Source organism: Gopherus flavomarginatus, chromosome 6 (genome assembly GCF_025201925.1).
Source record: "Gopherus flavomarginatus isolate rGopFla2 chromosome 6, rGopFla2.mat.asm, whole genome shotgun sequence".
In the NCBI taxonomy this organism is placed as follows: Eukaryota; Metazoa; Chordata; order Testudines; family Testudinidae; genus Gopherus; species Gopherus flavomarginatus.
Genome location: NC_066622.1, coordinates 114,681,921 through 114,701,051, shown reverse-complemented (window position 1 = coordinate 114,701,051; position 19,131 = coordinate 114,681,921). Strand labels below are relative to the sequence as shown.

At 38.1% G+C, this 19,131-nt stretch overlaps 1 protein-coding gene across 3 annotated transcripts in view; it reads left to right on the top strand.

The window, feature by feature from the left end:
* The window catches only part of MGMT (O-6-methylguanine-DNA methyltransferase), a 323,107-nt gene extending 304,699 nt beyond the window's left edge, over positions 1–18,408 (top strand). For 2 of the 3 annotated variants that reach the window (XM_050959686.1, XM_050959689.1), the window contains 2 exons: positions 7,121–7,260; positions 17,039–18,408. In XM_050959686.1, the coding sequence (XP_050815643.1) occupies positions 7,121–7,260; positions 17,039–17,170 (272 nt within the window). In that variant the 3' untranslated portion in view covers positions 17,171–18,408. Of the gene's footprint in view, positions 1–7,120; positions 7,261–17,038 lie in introns of those variants that run through there. The other variant, XM_050959688.1, reaches the window with a different exon arrangement.
* Positions 18,409–19,131: the final 723 nt, after the last annotated feature.

The window sequence follows — 19,131 nt, the reverse complement described above, 5'->3', positions numbered from 1 at the left end:
TACTGATCAACGATCGGCCATACAGATGCCATGTTTGAGCACAGGTTTAGGGTTGCGACACCTTGCTCTCCTACGGACAGTGCACCTCTGCTACACAGAGTTGTGTATAAATCACACAGGCCATACCTGTTTTTAAATATTGGCTATATATAATCTATCTAATTTATCTATCTAGGTTTTAATATTGGACCCATCATACTGGTATCTGAACATCTCAGTGCTGAAGCACCCCTGGGTACATATTTGCTCATGCAGTCCACCATGTTCTCACTGCTATTTTTAGCAAGCTAGCTAGATTAAAACTAGTGCAGGCATGTCTCCACAAGCTCAAATCACAACCCCAGTTGTAGTGTAGATATACCTTTAGACCCCTACGTCAGAAACAGAATTGGTATATTTTAACTGAAGAATCTCCATTCCTGCTATTGATATATTAGCCAGAAAAAGTCAGCCTCACTCTGAGGTCCAAAGTTGATTTTGCAGTAATGGCAGTAGGAAAAAAATAAACTTACTCATTTTACAAGTGAAACTAATAGGGAAGTAATTGAGGGATGATAAAAATGGAACCTTACTATGGTTTGAGTGTTTTAGAGTCAATGTTCACTTTTAAAATATTTTTTAAAATACATATCTCACTATAAAATTAATTATGGACTGTATAAATTTAATAGGACATCTCCAAAATGAAAATTACTAATTTATTTTTACATTTTATGTTTGATCTTTATGAACTACTTTAGTCTTTTCTTTGGTTCTGCCACTTATGAGGTCATAAAGGTCATAGCTAACTTGTAAAAATAATTCTAATATTTTGAGTAAGGCAAGGTCACATTCCACGTCCTGTATCTACTATAATATATGTATATATCATGCAAGCAGACACAGACTGCTCAGTCTCCGCAACTGATGTGGTAGATGTAGGAATTTGTCTATGTTTACATTTGGAAACGCATTAAAAATAGACTTGAATAAGTTATCTGGTTCCCAACAATGAGTTTTTGGTGAATAGTCTGCCTGTCCTGTCCCATCCAGCCTCGCTCTTGGCCCATGGGATAAGGAGGAGGAGTTAGGCCTCTGACATTTTGAACTTACCCAGAATTTTAAGACACATAGAGGGAGAGAGGAAATTACTGGAATTCTTAACAGTGTGTCCACCATTCTCTCTGCTCTTCTTATATCAGGTTGCCTGCAGCATCTGGATCTCTGTGGTAGTTATTAAGCCTAGATCAGAGGTTCTCAAACTTCATTGCACCGCAACCCCCTTCTGACAAGAAAAATTACTACACGACCCCAGGAGGAGGGACCAAAGCCTGAGCCCACCGGAGCCCCGCCGCCCTGGGTGGAGGGGCGGGGGGGCAAAACTTGAGCTACACCACTCCGAGCTGGGGGGGCCAAAGCCCAAAGGCTTGAGCCCCATGCAGGAGGCCTGTAATCTAAGCCCTACCACCCAGGGCTGAAACCCTCAGGCTTCAGCTTTGATCCCAGGCAGTGGGGCCCCAGCAAGTCTAAACGAGCCCTGGTGACCCCATTAAAATTGGTTGTGATCCCCTTTGTGGTCCCAGCCCACAATTTGAGAACCACTGGCCTAGAAGCTTTGGTAGTAGTTCGTAGTTGCATTTTATAATGCTTCCAGCCTTTAATTAAATTATTGTGTGGCACACCTAACCATAAAATGAACATATGTTTTCAGTTTGTGTTTACCCTGCATTAAAGTAACTTGTTCATATGGGGAAATGTATTCTTTCAGGCACCGTATGACTAGAAAGTGGCATAGCACCTGTACCATTTGGGCATTAACAATGTTAGTTAAAAAACCCTTTTTTCAGGTATTTATAACTTCACTTCATACTCAATCTTGGCATACTAGAGGGTGTTGATTACAGATTGCTCTCGCCCCTCGCTCCACCGATATGGCCACCAGGTGCCCGTTATCTACCGGGTAATGAGCGTTGGAACAGGGCGGAGGTTCGATCACTGGATGCCCTGGGGGGGGGTGACAAGTGCCCAAGGGTAGTGACGGGGATAACGCAAGCAATCAGTCGTAGTGTTAAAGATTGAGGATTTATTAAATGAGTCACAGATAAGGATAAGGGACCACACGATTAGTTACAACTTGGGCTTACAATATAATACTAGAACAAATAACACAAACACTACAATTACAAATAGAAGCTGGCCCTGGTATTTTTCTAAGTCCCAGTAATTATTCAGGTCGTCCCAGGGGTTAGTAAAAGTGATATTGGTGCTATTAGTAATCATAAATGCAGCAACTAATCTTATTAAACACAAATTGCGAGGCTCAACTGGTCCCCCTTGCGTTCAAGGTTTCCTGGTCAACGGGTTTCCCCTAGCAGGAGCCTTGGGGCGGCTGGAACCAGTCTTTGCCTCTTATCTAGCAGCACAGATATACAGATATCCTTAACAGCTAATTCTACTTACACATACAAACCACAAAAGTTTCATTACGGCCGGCAGGCAGTCAGGCTCCAGGGAACACGTGAGCCAGGAGAGAGAGCTTCAGGTTGATCAGGCCTGGATACGGTTCGACGGGAATTCGATTTCTCTCTGCCCGTCCCCGGGAGGGGGTCAGGAATATATAGTGAATTTTTCGTCACAATCTGTGATAAGCCAATTGCGGGGTCGCGAGTGGCTCATGCCCATACAAGGGAGGCAATCGGGCCCCAGCATCTCTACCCAGGAAGCGACTGTCGTGGGGGAACTTCCCCTCCTCAGGTCGGCCGACCGCAAGGTGCTGTTTCCTGTTACAAGTTCTGCTTTCTGAGCAGCTATGTGATCAGTGGCAGTTCTGGGGGCTGGGGGAAAATTCCGTTGGGGGGTGGAGGCCGGAGTACCTGTTGTCTGGCCCTGGGGCCCAACTTGGGGGTCTAACAGAGGGGTTCTCAAACTGGGGGTCAGGACCCCTCAGGAGGGGTCGCAAGGTTAATACATGAGGGGGTCACGAGCTGTCAGCCTCCACCCCAAATCCCGCTTTGCCTCCAGCATTTACAATGATATTATATATGTAAAAAAATGTTTTTAATTTATAAGTGGGGTCGCACACAGAGGCTTGCTATGTGAAAGGAGTCACCAGTAGAAAAGTTTGAAAACCCCTGGCATACAAGCTTTCAGCCTGGCAGTGCATTGTTTGGACTTCTTTTCAACATAATTGCTTGGACTTTTCAACATAATTGCTTGGACTGATGTTAAGTTATGAGTGTGAAGGTTTTAGGATTTTTGTTTGGTTGGTTGGTTGCTTTTTGGTATTTGCTCAAATGTAACTTAGATTTCTTATAAAATTTGGGAAGTGATTAGCAGGTAATGGAATCTAAGTCCTGTTGTTTTTTATTCTGAAAAGCACAAAGAAATAAAAAATACTTGGAAAAGTTACTGTTTTGTGTGTTTAAAAAGTATTGTGGCGGGGAGGGTTGGTTTTGTTGTTGTCAGGGTGTTTTTTAGTGTGGGGTAGTTATAGCTCTCATGTCTTTTCAATAAATAATATTGGGCTATATTTTCTGAATAATGTGTTGCAGTAAATTACGTGTAAGTCCAAGCCAGAGATCTTCACCGTATAGGGCTGAAGGAAGTAGGGGGTTCAGACCAGTTCCATGAAAGGTATGGAGCTGCTCATGGGGGTAGGGAATGACTGGAACCAAAATCAAAGCTTTCAGCTTCTGTTTATGCACAGGTGCATAATTTTGTACATTTTTTATTCCTGCCTTGTCTCCGTTTGCCTAGCATGACAGTGGCCAAAGGGTCCAGATTCATAGTTATTGTTAACTCTGTTCACCATCCTATTGTGATCACTGAATGGCCACAACCACTGCAGTTAGGTATCCAAATAAGAATTCCCAGGGCTAACCTGTATTGGCCATCTCAAACAAAACACTGCAACCAACTTCCTCCTATTACCCAAGATCTGCAATGAGACATCTCCTGACATGCTTCAGAATGGCCAGTTGTTGTATAGGGGAAAGCATAGATTACCCAGGTCTGTGGCCTAGCACACCTTAAGCCCTTTATCCGACATGAACTTCTAAAATGCATCTTTCATTGAAATACCTTTAGCCCTGCAGCCTGGACTTCATTATACTGTTCTCTTAAAATCAGTGCAAGGAAAAACCAGCAGGGACTGTATATTGCTATCTGTGCCTGTTATTGTGGGAGGAGTAAGTTTTATTGAAAGATTTCAAGTTTTGAATGAATCCCTTATTTATAGTCTTCAGATATGATCAATGCAGCTATTAGAAAAGCTTGTTTCTAGCAGGTTCAATTGGACAAGAAAGCCATCACCAGTCAAAAAGCCAGCGGTGTCTCTTGGGTCTACAATTCTTTACCTGTATGGTTATAAGATACCTGATAGCTACAGTTCTGGAACCTTCATCTCAGCATATCACCCCTTGCACAATGTAGTGTGCATTTAGGGATAACATTTGAGAAGCTGCTTACCAATTAACAGAATATACGTTTGAACAAAATCAGGTGCTCTATTGTTAGCAACAACATTGTCTGGAAAGAGGGCAGAAGAGAGTCTACTGTAGTGAATGGAATATATTTCTTAAAAAACATATACTATATGTACACCATAATAGTGGCAGGAGTGGAGAACAGAAAACATTTGCTAGTTGTTTTGGATGATGTAGTATACCTCAATCATGGCTCTGCTTCGATCCACAGCTCAGAAATTATGCAGTCATCCTAATCTCAAGAAAATATAAAGCATTTTCATGTGTGTGTATAGAGAGAGAGAGAGAGAGAGAGAGAATGTGTGTTAATTTTTATGTGCAAATTTTACTACACTTTATAATGGTATTTAACAGCATAAAATGTTGGCACCTGTATTGAAAATTGGTGAAGGTTCAGCCATCTAATTTTGAGCAGGTTATGCATACAGGCACTAACACTTGTAGACAGTTTAATAACAGTATTTGGCACTGTCTCTTCGAGCTGCTTAAACTAATTAATGCATTTGCTCCCTACAGGACAAAATTGAGTTTTCAGATACATTTATAAACTGATGTGCATGATTGCTAAATATTTCATTATTTTGAGCCGTAACATCTAACGTTTTGTGACAGTAAAGATACAGTATATACTGTTTCATTTGAAAAATGTACAGTGAATGAGAAAATATGTATCTGTATGTAAGGACAGAGATAATTGTTTTATCATACAATATTTTTAGAATCTTAAAAGGTACTCATTAATTTGGCCATCACGCTACAAAGAACCATTATTGCTTTGCTCTCAAATGATGATTTTGGAACCATTCCATTGTTTCCTGTAACTATTCCATGCTCCAGTTAAGTTTGCACAGACTTCTCATTTTATTCCTACAGGTTTTGTAAAGTTCCAGGTCCACCTACCCTGCTGGCCTAACCCGCCTCCTATTTCTCTGCCAGAAAGGGTGGGAGTGGGGACAGGGGGAATTTGGAGTGAGTCCCTGGCAATGTGGATTTACTTTATTTCATTGATTTTAAAAAATGACATCAGGCAATAATTCCCTGAAATCCCTGAGTGCTCAAGGTTAACACTAATCTTGCTGGCTTAAAAAGAGGTTAAAAAAATAAGTAACAATTTGATTTGAAATAAACCTTTCTAAAGAAATCACAGTAAACAAAATGTGTTTGCCTAAGGAAACCCTCCTAGCAATCAGCTAGTAACACAACTGCATGTGCTAATGAACCCAAAGCTGTTAATGTGGTTTCTTCAGTTAAATTGATTCATGAATTTTGAAGAGAACATTATCTAATGAATTTTCTTTGAATAGAAAGCAATTAAAAGGACAAATCAGTCTGATTAACCCCAAAGTCACCCTACTGCCACAAATGGTGTACAGTTTGAAATTATATCATAAAAACTAGAGCAGATTTGCTATCTCTTTGCCCTCTACTAATCCATGTAAATTAATGAACAACAAAGTTAATTTCTTTGATGACCCTTTTCTAGTATCACCTGGATTATGCTGATGTTTAATTTGCTTAATGTTATAATAAAGACTAAACAGATTTTTTCAATGAAGTGATTATCATTCCCTTCAGTTAAGAAGTGATTTTTATTATTTAACACACAAATAATGGTGTATGGGTTTCCTTTAAGAACAAAATCACATTTTACTAGGTTTGCATATAACACAGTCAGTGGCACTCAGTACCAGAATAAGAAGAAAATGTTTTTAATCAGTTTGTTTCATTGCCGAAGGATGAGACTGGTGTTTTCATCATTGTTTGCCTCTTATTTTTTATTACAGTTTGTTACCCACAGTAGAGGATGTTTTGTAGTTTTCATCACAGCTTCTTCAAGTGTCTTGGAAGAACAATAGCTGTTAAAACAGACTAAATCTGAAACTAGCTATTGGTTTTCTTACTGTAAAATAATTCTTGGGTGAAAAGTTAGAACTATGCAAACAGAGGGGGAAAATGTTCTAATCCATTTATTTATGTTCTAATGCATTCATTTATGCAATATTGCAACAGGATGAAAACTAAAAGCAATTTGATGATTGTAAATTAAAACTAAAATAATGGAAGTTATTTTATTTGTCATCTCTTTAGCATTAAGGATGTACTGTATATTGAAGGTCACAGACAGTCCTTACATTTTATAATGTTTAGAATTCTGAACAGTAGCTTGGGGGTCTCTTCTATAAAATGCAGTCAGCCAGGATAATACCAAGTCCACTGGCTCTAGGGCTTCTTTTCCAGTGTGTCCCAGCTGAAGTTTGAAATTAACTAGCAATACAAGAGCTTTGTAAAATAGGTAGAGTCAGTTATTTCTTCCCTCTTTAATTTGACTCTGTGCTCATTTATATTCTGCCAATTTAATGGAAAACCATATTATATGAGTTAACAGGATAATTGTACTTGAAGCAAATTAAAAATATAGAAAAATCAAAGCCTTAAATCCCTTTTTTATAGTGATCAATTATTTGAAGCACTCTAATAACCATGTATTTAAATACAGTAATATAGAACACAATAACAGGACTGACTATCTGTACTGTTTTAATTTAAAATAGAAAAGTTGCTGTTCATGCCATAGTTTGTGTAAGAGTTCTTAATGATTTTTATCTTGGCTATTTAAAGCATCCTTATGAATAGTGTATTGCTGCTGCTTTTTTCAGATTCATTCACCAGACAAGTGTTATGGACCCTGTTGAGAGATGTGAAATTTGGAGAGGCAGTTTCTTACAAGCAATTAGCAGACTTGGCAGGCAACAGCAAAGCAGCAAGAGCAGTGGGAGGAGCAATGAGAAGCAATCCTGTAAGTTCATGTCAACTTTCAAATAAAGTTGATGGAAGATGGTGGGTTTAGATGGAAAGCTTTGTGGGCTAAATGTCATTAGATTAAATTTATCTGCTATGAAAACTACTCTACCATGAGTAATAAGGTCAGTAAGTGTTTTTAATCAGGATTAATGCATAAACCAGTTTAATATGATTTATTCCCCACCATTTATGGTGTTAGTAGGTTTGAAAAGAAGCATTGCACTTGTTTTAATTTAATTTGTCAACCTATAGACATTTTGTTATTCTTAAACTTTTTTTGTACTCTTAGGAATGGGGAATCCTTTGTCACTTAACAGTGACACTTTCTCAAAGGATGTGAATGGCTTTTAACTGAGTTATAAACTAGTTCATCCCTCTGGGCCTGAAAATAGTTCTGGCAACGTGAGAGGAGCAAATAGATTCTTCATTCATAAAGGCACAAGTAGGACTCAGATTCCCAGCAGCTCAGGTTCTGGGTTGTCTGGGCTGGCCAGGTTCTCTCCCCACTTCAGAGGCTGAGCCAGAACTTCAACTGGTGTAAATGACATAGCTCCATTAAACTCAGTGGAGTTATCAAATGTGCATGAGTTGAGGGTCTGGACCTCTGGTTTTGTAAAGCCATTGGTGAGCCCTCTAACAGTTGCCTCAGATACTTTCAGCATACCAAATTTGCTCAGGTTTGGCTGGGATCTATTAGTGTGACCTATAGGGTGATATATTAAATGAGGTTATGTAAGTCCTGGCACATGGGTTAGGTCATTAGAAATCAGCATGTGGATGAAAAAGGAAGAGGGAGTTTGCCTTCTCAACTCCACTGTATTTGGGCTTTGGGATATTTGCCCCTTCCCTGAGATTATACCAATAGATTCTGGGTGTGTATCTGTGTGACATTTGTTGAAACTTTGATGCACCAGCTGGTGCCAGGACTGCAGGCCATAGTGAGCCCTTAGTATCATCTGTGGAATCCACACTCTTTGGGCTAATAGGACAACATTGGTTTCACCATTCATTGTTACACAAGTACAGAAAGGGGAAGGCCAGGAACAGATGCCCCGGCTACCTGCTTACAAAGACATTTTATTTATTAACATTCTATTAATAGCATTGTCTTTTTCAGCCATTCTTGAGTATGTTTCTCCTCACTATCAAATGCCCTCAGAATGTGTATCTTTCCATACTTTACTCTGTCTTTATTTCTCTGGCATCATATCTGCTGTAATCTTTGACCTTCCATGTTGTTTTTATATTCAGTTTCCTCAGGTTTTTCTTTAATAAGGTACGTAAGAGACTACAACATGTGGTAGGAAAGTGAATACAAAAATTTGTATTCAGAAGTGGAGGTGACTTTACATACACAAATCATAAAGTTTTGCTTTTCACAGTGCCACATACGCTGTGCATATTTATCCTGATTTATAAAGGAAATCTAGCAAAACTGACCCACATACTGGGACTTGTAGTTCTAAGAATAGCATGCAGATTTAAATAGAAAATAACAGAGACATGTCAAAAAGAAAATCCTTTTGGAATACAATAAAATTATACATGTTCTTGTGCAGAATGTATATGGGACTTCTAACTAGAGATATAGGAGATATGCAATAATGAAAGACTTTGTGTTGAAAAAGACAGGAGCATCATTACAGTATAATAATTTTATATTAGCAAGTTTCCATTGTGAAATGTTGGTTGATATGGCAAAAGGATACGTAACTGCTAATGCAGTTTCCCCAATGCAGTGCAGTAATCTGTAATTGTTATGTTAAAATGTGGTGGTATATCAAGAACAGAAAATACTGTAGTTACAGCATAGGATGGATCCCATTTTTAAAAATCGCCATAGCTTTCTTTGCTTTATGTTTTCAGAACTATTTTCATCCTTGCTCACAGGAGAAAAAGCAGTAATTTTCACACCACAACCTGCCGTTACGTCTACTTTGGATGCTGCTGCTCCACTGCAGCCTGAGGGCAAAGCTGGGTACATTTTTAGGCAATAGCAGTTACATATCCTTTTGCACAAAACTACTTTGTTATTCTTTGAGAACTGTTTCCTGTAGGTTTGCATTGTATTGCCTTGTCTTAATGTACACCATATTGTATTGGAAAGCAATCTATCATATTAAAATAAGTTGTATTGTCAAGTACAGCACAGCGTATTGACAAAACATGGTATCAAACTGTGTTTGTAGATTGTTTCATATGCAAGTCTTATATACACTTACAAAATTCTTAATAAACTTTTTGTATTGCATTTGTAAACTTCACAAACACAACAGACATAATATATTTGACTATATGTTAGCTAACTGTTTAAAATTTGCATTTTTTCAATGAGGGAGTTTCAATGAGTTTTTAAATCTAAATAAATGCAGTTCATCCATTTTGACATAGTAGTAAATATTTTGGTGAAATTGCAGGTTGAGTCCTTATAAGCACTACTGCATTAAACTGCTACATGAATAATATACATGTCTTTATTATGATGGAAATGCCCCTTTTGAGTAATCATCACCCTTGTATAATGTGTCGAAAATGCATAAATCAGTTGCTTTTACAGCATTCGGAAGAGCTAATTGTTATTGTTTGTCCACCAATGTATCCTGAGTTTAAAGATATGCCTGAAAAAAAAGTGTGTAATTTCAAAAGCCATTGTGAGTCAACAGATTTTTGTACATAACATAATGGTTTAAAGTTTGGTGAATACAGACTATAATCCTTTAATGTACCAGCTATGCAAAATGCTTACCACAATATATGACATCAGCACTTGTTGGCACATATTATTTGGTTATTGACAGTTGACTGGTACTTGTAACAGTATTCAGAAACATGTATTGTTTTGCAACCTGTCTGATGAATCTATTCTTGCACTATTAATCTCCATAAATGCGCCTGTCCAAATATGATCAAAGTCACTAAAATTATAAAACACGATTTCCTGAGGGTTGTCAGTTGTATTATCACTAGAAACAAGTGTTTAAAAAAACAAAACTATATGGAAACCTATCATGACTGAAATCAAAAGTAATAATAAAAAATGTATGCCTTATATTTTCCACCACCCAGCAAAATACTTCTCTCTTCTACAAATCATGTCTGGTTGGTGCTTAATTTCTGTAGTATACATTGTACAAGTTTCCTTTGTAGTTAGGTTGCTTCACATAATTCATACAATGACCTTCAACTTTATGAGAAGGTGGAAAAGGTGCTGGCAGCAGCTGAGAGATGCAACATCTTTGCTTCAAATTATGCCAAGGACATGGCAGGGATGGCTCACCTTTTGCAAGAAAAACTTCTTCAAATAGTTTACTGCAGCTTAGATTGATTGTGTGGTCTGTGGTCCTCAAAGGGAACCCATAAAGTTCAATTAAAAATCTCATTAGAATACTATAGGAGGATCAAAAAAAAATCACAGAGACTCATGGGAGATACGGAATGTTGGGCTGATTAGTCCAAGGCCATCGTAAATGACTATTCTATGACTTAAATAAGATGTCTTTAGTGGTCTGTTAACAGCAGCAATAACTGTATAAAGTCTCTTTATATTCTTTCTGCTTATGTTATTTTTCAGGCTAAAACCTAACTAAGTGTATAACTTGACACTAATATCGATCTAACGTAAGTCAAGAATATTATTCAACCAACATTTTTGAAACATTCAAGATTGAATAAAGTAATTGTGCATTTAAGAGAAGATCGTGAAGTATGGATTTGAAATGTTGCAAATGCATAAAACTAGTTGTGCATTAATTCCTTAGGTGGCTGGCAATAAACTTGAACACATGCTGGTTCATATTATAGTATTTGTTTCTATCAGGGAATAGGGGAGAAAAAGCAATGGGACATGAGAACACTGAAAGATTATTTTTAGCTAAGTGTGATTTTTGTTGTATGTTATAACTTGATATTTCAGCTGTTTCCATTATGGCCTCACTGATCTATTTTTGACAGTTTGGCAGCTTTCTATAAGTATTCAGTCCATCAACCAGTATAATAGGATGGTCAGTTTTCTATTGCGTCAAATTGAAAACTCTTAACAAGCAGAGCACCACAGTTGAACACCGTTCTGTTTCATCCTCAGACAGAATTTGCTAAATGCAGTTCAGAGGCAATCAATACATTGTGCAGAGAGTTTTTTCCCCACCTTTTTCTAAACAAACGAATTATTGAGGACTTAGTTTATTCACAGATTGCCATGAGCGTTAATGACCACCCGAGTCTTGTTCTGCCAGTCACCTAGATGGCTGTTGATAAAGATTTAGCATCATGTTCTAAGTGTCAGGCCTGTCAGTAATGCTGAACCATTTGACCAGAAGAAAAAACGCACAGGGAGCTATTGATTACAGCTTCTCAGTGTCACTTGTTCACCAGGATTTAGGTATTGATGAGGCTGCGAGTGAAAACAAGCTCTTTCCCTTGTGGGCCTCTACCCGGAAGAACAAAAGCAAAGTTGGAGAAAATATTCAGCTGGAACCTGAATCAGAGGGATTCCATTATTGATTGAAAGGCCCCTTCATGTTATTTTTGTTGGAGACAAATCTATGGGTTTGGAAGTTTTATAGCATTTGAGATAAGGTCCGTGTAAGTGATGTATTCATGTATTGGATGAATTAGATTTCACAGCATGAAGATTTCAATGGAGCTGTAATGTTATGAACTGCTTGGTTATTGATAAAAATTACATTACATGTAGCTGAGGTTTTAAAGCAGAGGATTGGGATAGTATTCCTTTCCAAATGTCCTTAGGGCTCTTATAAATTTTAGCAGGTTTAATTATTTTAGTAGTCTGAAAATTGTCACCACAATTAAACCAAACTGAATTGATATTTTTAAATTACGGGGTGATTGTAATGCATTTTCTTTAATTATTTCCAGTGCTGCATAGAGTGATGCATACACACACAGTACATAACAAACTAATCATATACACATCATACATTATGACAAAAATGGCATAAATTACCTAATTTCTGCAACCATGGACAAAATATTATTTATTTTGCACCTTTGATGTCATCACTTGCACTTTGCCTGTTAATTTGGGCCAGTACTACTTCTGGTTCCCAGCAGCGGTAATCTTTTAAATAAAAAGAACCTGGCATCAAAACACTTTCCCACCCTATTCTCCTAACTCAAGCACCCGCCCCAAAAGAGAGGGATCAGATTAAAAGCAGGAATCAAGTTAAACTTGCTATAATCTGATTTGGACTAGTGCCAAGGTTCTAATTCCTTGCTCCCCTCAGAGATAGGAACAGAAGGTGCATCCCACTGGAGATGTGAGATGCCTGGATTTCCTCTTATATATAAAGCATCTGGGTGAGATTTGCATGGTACAAGAGCATGTTAGTGGTGGGCCATCGGGGATCCGGTTTCTGCTCTATAGAATGATCTGTGCCAGCCCCAGGGTGAATTACAGCAGCCTATGGACTGCTTTAACTTGTGCCAGCTGGCTGTAGTCCCCAAAGGATCATACTCCGGCTGAGAATTGGTGGCATGTCCTTTTCCACCTGAATACACACTCTGCTTCAGGAGGAAGTTGGCATAGGAGTGGACTTTACACCAGCAGAGCAGTGTGCCTTTCCCCCATTCTCTGAGGGAATTCTCAGCTGGCCAGCTACAGACAGTATCACTATTTCATACCACCTGAGTAGCACAAAAGAGCTGGATCAGGAGGAGTGTGTCTGGCCTTTAGGTTTGCAAGGTATATGACAGCATCAGAACACCTTGATTTATGGAAAAACTAATTTAACTATCTTTGCATTTTTTACATGTTGTTGTTATTGCTGTTTATACTGTCACTCCAAGACCTGTAGGTAGTAACTAATATAGATTTTATGGATGGAAAGATATATCAAGAAGAATATCAATAATTTTAAAAATAACTTCATTAAAGTGTGACGTAAACAGAACATGTGATGGTGTAGTGGTGTATTAAAATTTTATTGATGCTCATTAGAAATGTCCTGCATAATTCACTTGTGGCATTGCCAGTTGTGAGTAAGATCAGTCAAATTTTTATACCTCCATGTATTACATATATTCTACATCTAAGTTTTTAAAAATAATTTAACAACCTATATAATATCCATTACTCTATCTCCTTTCCATCATCAGCTTTTTTTAACCTATTTGCCTTCCATTTCTGTTCAAGGGCTTGATCCTGCAAAGTGCTGAATGTTGAGGGCAATTAGCACCGTGCAGCTTTGAGATCCAAGTTCATATTCTTACCTCTAGAGTACTTAAATAAGCATAGTTTGAGCCTTATAAAGGAAAAACTGCAAAGTGGAATAGAAAATGAATCAGTGTAATGTTTTGCATCTATTCATACAGATTAAGAAAGCTGTACCAAATAATCTTGAATCTAAAATGTTCAGCATCTTGAAGGATGCACTTTTTAGTACCTCATTTCCTTTCACAGTTGCATCACTGCATTTGAAATACTATCCTGTTACTAGAACAAATGTTGTAAGATTAAAGATGATGTGCTGAATTTTTTATGATATGCATTTCAAGGATGATCTATAAACACCAGTAACAAAAAAACATTGCATTTATGTACTTCTCTACATTATCAGTATGTTATGTAATTTTTCATGTACATTTTTGAAAACCCTTGACATTCTGCTATGAATGATATAAAGCAAAAGATATAAAACAGTTTCTCAAATTGTTTCGGGTGCAAATTAAATGTATGCTGGTATAGGTTTTAAATATTGAAAATTAGTCTCAGATTGACTTACTGTTAAATAATTATTATCATAATAATCTTACATAGTACTTCTCATGAGAAGTTCTCAAATTTCTTTACCCAAAAAAGTATCATTTTAAATATGGGAAACTGAGGCATAAAGAGGTGACATCTCCAAAGTCACTGAGCAGGCCAGTGGCAGAATTGGGACTAGAATTCAGGTTTCCTGAGTCCCAATCTAATGCTCTATCCACTTGCTGACACTGCCTTACCCTACTTGTTAAAGTGGTAGCAAAGGGATACCTGGCAAATGTTTCATTTTCTAAAACTGAAACTCTGTTCTCTTTATGTATTTTAGCTATTTGTAATGCACCCATTGCTGTAGCACTTAGATCCTATACAAAACCATCAGTATTATCCTTACTCTATGAATATTATTTTTTCCTCTTGGAAAGTTATTTTCAGCATAACCAAATATTCATAATTCAGTACCTATTTTTGGCTATGCTATCGTACTATTCAATGCTCATGAGCTTCTGTATGCAAACCTTTCCTTTGAGCTTTTGAGAAACACTGATAAATTATATACCGTATACAGGACCTGAAACATGATCTTCCTTTCCTTCCGTGTCTACACAGATGCATTGCTTTGCAGGACCAGGATCTATGTGAGCCCTTTGTTTTCGACACTATAGTCCTGATCCTGCCCTGGTTTAGAACAGTTTGCAGTGCTTTCATTGTGCAAAGGTGTCCTAAAGTTGTAGACACTGGAAAAGACTTCTTCTGCAGGGGGAATTCTAAGGTGACGTAGAGGTACCATAAAAGATGCTGTGTCCACCATTTCCCAACCACTGACACAAAGGGCGTGGACCAGCAATCCCCAGAGAGGGGTGGGGTTATTAGGTAGCAAACACAGATTGCTTTAGTCTTCGGGCTTCTCTAGTTTATGCTAGGGACCAGACCAGCATATAGATGGCCCCTGGATTGGGGACCATAAGGATCATTTTAAAATTGCCTTTGTCTCCCCCTCTCCTCCACTATGCCGAGTGCTCCTCATTGGCAACTCAGAATCTTGGAGGGGTCTCACATGCATGCACATTTTCTTCCCTGACATGATCAATAACTCTGAAGACTTCAATAGGGTTGCATGGGATCTAGCTGAGGGCAAAATCTGCCCCCTTTGCTCTCTCTTTCCTCCTCCTCACCAACTCATAAACCACTTCAAAGATACCTTCATGTATGTGTATCATTTATGCATGATTTGTGTATCTCTACTCAAAAAAAAAACCACAGGATATACTTGTTTAGAGTTTAAAATGGACATGCTTCTCCATCCTCACATAGTCTCCTCTTCACTGCCAAGGAGTATGCAATCCTAAGAAAGGGACAGAGTCAGCTGAAAAACATGCTTTACCATCTTCCAAAATGCAGATTTTGGCAATAACAGGGTATGTAATTTAGGGTTGCCCAATGAGAGTCGTTAACAAATCTGCTAACAAGTTATATGGGGTTTCTGGGCCCATTTACTCTGTTGTTTAATTTGAAAAGTTGTTACCATGAGAAACAGATTTGTTTTTTGTGCTGACTCTGGGATACAGAACACCTGTTAACCCCTCTTATATCCGCAGTCAGGATTCTCATATAAGAAGTGCAGTTTTATTCGGCACTGGACAAGACAGTGACCGCTAACAACTGAAGGCATATGTGACTGGTATCTACAGAAATCTCAGCAACATGACAATTTTTTGCACTCTTAACGTAGTGTAAATTTGTGCTTTGCCTGTTTGTTTCAGCAGAAGAACATCACATCACTCACAATTAATTTCTTAAAGAGGAACTGGATTCCTTTGATTACATTTGTCTGAATTCTTACATGTTTTTAAGACCGTGATTCTTGTGAAAGGGAAGCCCTCTCCTCTTCACAGTATGTTTCACTCTGGCAAAGGAGGACCATCTCTTGAGTGAGGATGGTAGTTCAGCTTCTATGGCTCAGTCATCCCTTTTCCTCTTGACACTGTCAAGAGTGATATTTGTGACCTGTTCACTGGGAACTTGCTTGAAACCACCAACTCATTTCATGTATTCCACTGAAATGCTGTCTGATTGCGAGGACTTTTGGCTGCTAACAGTCTAAGCTTTATTTTGGCCACTGGCCTGTGAATGAGACTTCATAACCCATTATCTATCACTGAGCTGTCCAGTTGTGTGTTTGAGTCTGTGCTGTTGAAGTGGAGGGAGGGCAGAGCAAATGCATTTTTCTCAGAGAACATGCAATATGTTTTACATTGCTTTTACTTGTTCTTTGAGAGGAGACCTTTGCCTCCTCTTTAAGAACTCTAACAATCTCTCCATGTCCCCCTCTTTTTAATCTCTTATCTCTATACTCAACTGTATGTTTATTTTTCCTGCCCAGAACTGGGTTAGTTTCCTCCTCCGAGCCCACCAGTGTCACTACTTCACTGCCCAGAGGGGTCAGTACCGAGTGATAAACACTCCTTTCCTACAAGGTCTGAGTGTATTGTGTCCACTGCATTCCCAGCCTGCATCCTTCCAGTGAGCCAGAAATCAGTCCTGGACTTGGCAACTGACATTCCCATGTTCCAATACAGCAAATGGCCACTGTACCAGCCCATAACTTAATATTTGAATTCAGGTCACCAATAATTTAATGGCATATTAGTAGCCGTCCTAACCCCTCTGTCCTTGGTGGGCCTACCCATGTCCGGTTTCTTTGCGCACTTACTGGTGAATGGTAAAAGTGACTGCTGTTGTAGGCTATTCTGCTGGGCTAGAGGCTGTATTCTGAGATCTGCTGCTCCCATAGTCTGATAAGATAAGAGCTAGGGACAGGATGAGCAGATAGCATCCACCACAGACAAATCGGAGATGTTTGTGGAGCCTAACTCTGTGCCAGCACTTGCTCCTGCACGGTGCCCTGGCCTTATTGGCACCCAGCCAGGGCCCACTAAGGTGGGATTTACATTTCTGACCAGAGAACTACAAGAACTTCAATTCATAATAATCTCAACAAAAGACAGACAAATGATTCAGAAACCTTATTTTTGCATGTGAATGTATTTTGCAGGTTCCTATTATAATACCATGCCACAGAGTGATTTGCAGCAGTGGACAGACTGGCAACTACGGAGGAGGAACTCATCTGAAAGAGTGGCTTTTGTCACATGAGAAGCTTCAGAAAGAAAAGTTAGCATATTGATGCAGTTCAGCCACAGCTGTTATATAGCCAAAACACATAACCAAAGATACTTGGCTTATAACAAGCTTTCAGAACACACAGTAGAATTCAGGAAAATGGTAAATATTTGAGTGACATATAAATATAATACAACATCCGAAGTGAAATGTGTGGTGGCACTACTATATTAAAAAAGCTGGATGTATCCTAGGGGACGCAGCTTGTATGCCCTTTCTTGTTTTTACATTTTACAGCAGAATGAGTACAGCGAACTGTGCCTGTTGTGCATGTATTTTGTTCCCATCTCCAGTCCTGTTTTGTTCTATTTTTAATGTCCATTAAAGCAAGGATAAGGGAGTGGGAGGGGCATGGCAAATGTTAGGTGCAACTGCCCCTCTAAGGAAGCATCTGGCTCACAGAGGGGACAGCCGGCAGTCTGAAGCCTTTGCGTGTTTCTAAGAGCAAAATGAAATGCAAAAGCTTCAGCATACACCTCCCTGTTCCTGCCTAGCTTTGTATTTGTCCAGATTGAAAAGCCTGTACCTCTGCCAGGATTGGTGCCCAAGATTCTCCTGTTTCTCTTTGATGTTTGAACTGTTGAAATGATGTTTTATGTAAACAGTTGTTAATTAAACACATTGAGAATCATTCAAAAGGAAATGGCTATTGAATTGCCTATTCACAGCTTTTCTTTTCAAATTGCTTGAGATGCTTAAAGGATATGAATAAAAATTGTCTTTATTAACATTGCAGTAAGTAGACAGAAAAGTAGATACTGGTAAATTATTTTATGCCAAATAAAGAGCTTTTTTCAAACTATGGTTACATTACCATAGTTTTCTCAAAAAATTTAAATTGTTATATTTTTTGATCAGTACTATTGCGATCATTATTTTATTTAGCTTTCATGTGCATTATACAATACTCTGAGTAGTTAGAGGAAAGCTTTTTTTTCCATATAGGTTATCCATAGAAAATGTAGGCAGTGAAAGGATATTGAAGCTAAAATTTCTGATTACTTAAAAAGGATTCCATGAAAGTAAAAAATTACAAACTACCAAGGGCTGAAATTTTCAGTCTGGGAGTCATAAATCATAACATGGAAATACTGATTTTATGGGTTTTTTCATATTCTTGTAGGTGTCTCTTTAGAAAGCTCATTGCTAACAAAGAAATTACTGTATTATATTACAATGTATTACTTTGTTAATGTAGTATTATTGATATCTTACCTTTTTAATAAAGTTGTTATGCATGTACATGTGTCTGTGTGTATGTGTGTAAATAAAATGCAGTACGTGATATATGGAGAAAATAAACTATACCCAACTGTACAATATAAGGCTGTATTTTTATCAAGGGTTTCTGGTGGCAATATAAACCAAGAAAGCAAAGCTCAAGTGGTTTGTACATGTCACCAGAACCCTGAGATAAAAATATAGCCTTATAATATGTACAGTTTGGGTGTATTTTATCTTTTATAATATGTGGATACCAACAAGCGAACACAATGCCTTGTGTAAACTTTAAACTTTTTCAAATATTACATCACTTGCTGCTTATCTGTAGATATTTACATTTGTTTTGCCATAAATTTGTCCTTTTTCTGAAATAGTAAATGTGAATGTCATGAAGACACTATCATTGAGTACAGTACCTGTAATCATTTAAAGTGTAGAGGAACAGATTTTTAGCAAAACCTCAACCCAGTCTCCAGTTTTGTACTTTAACTTCCATGGACAGATATTTTCAGGTACAATTTTTTGTCCACAACCTTTTGTAGGTTCAATTTATATCATTACACTGTCTTAACTACTTGATTGTACTAGGGTACTTAAACACCTTAATGGCATCAGCTGGACCCACTGTTATTTGAGCCCACTAATTTGTGATAATAAAACTGAAAACCAGGGAAGTGTTAAAATTTACATTGTCTATCATAACATATCAAGAACTAAAATTCATGATTTCATACTGTAAAA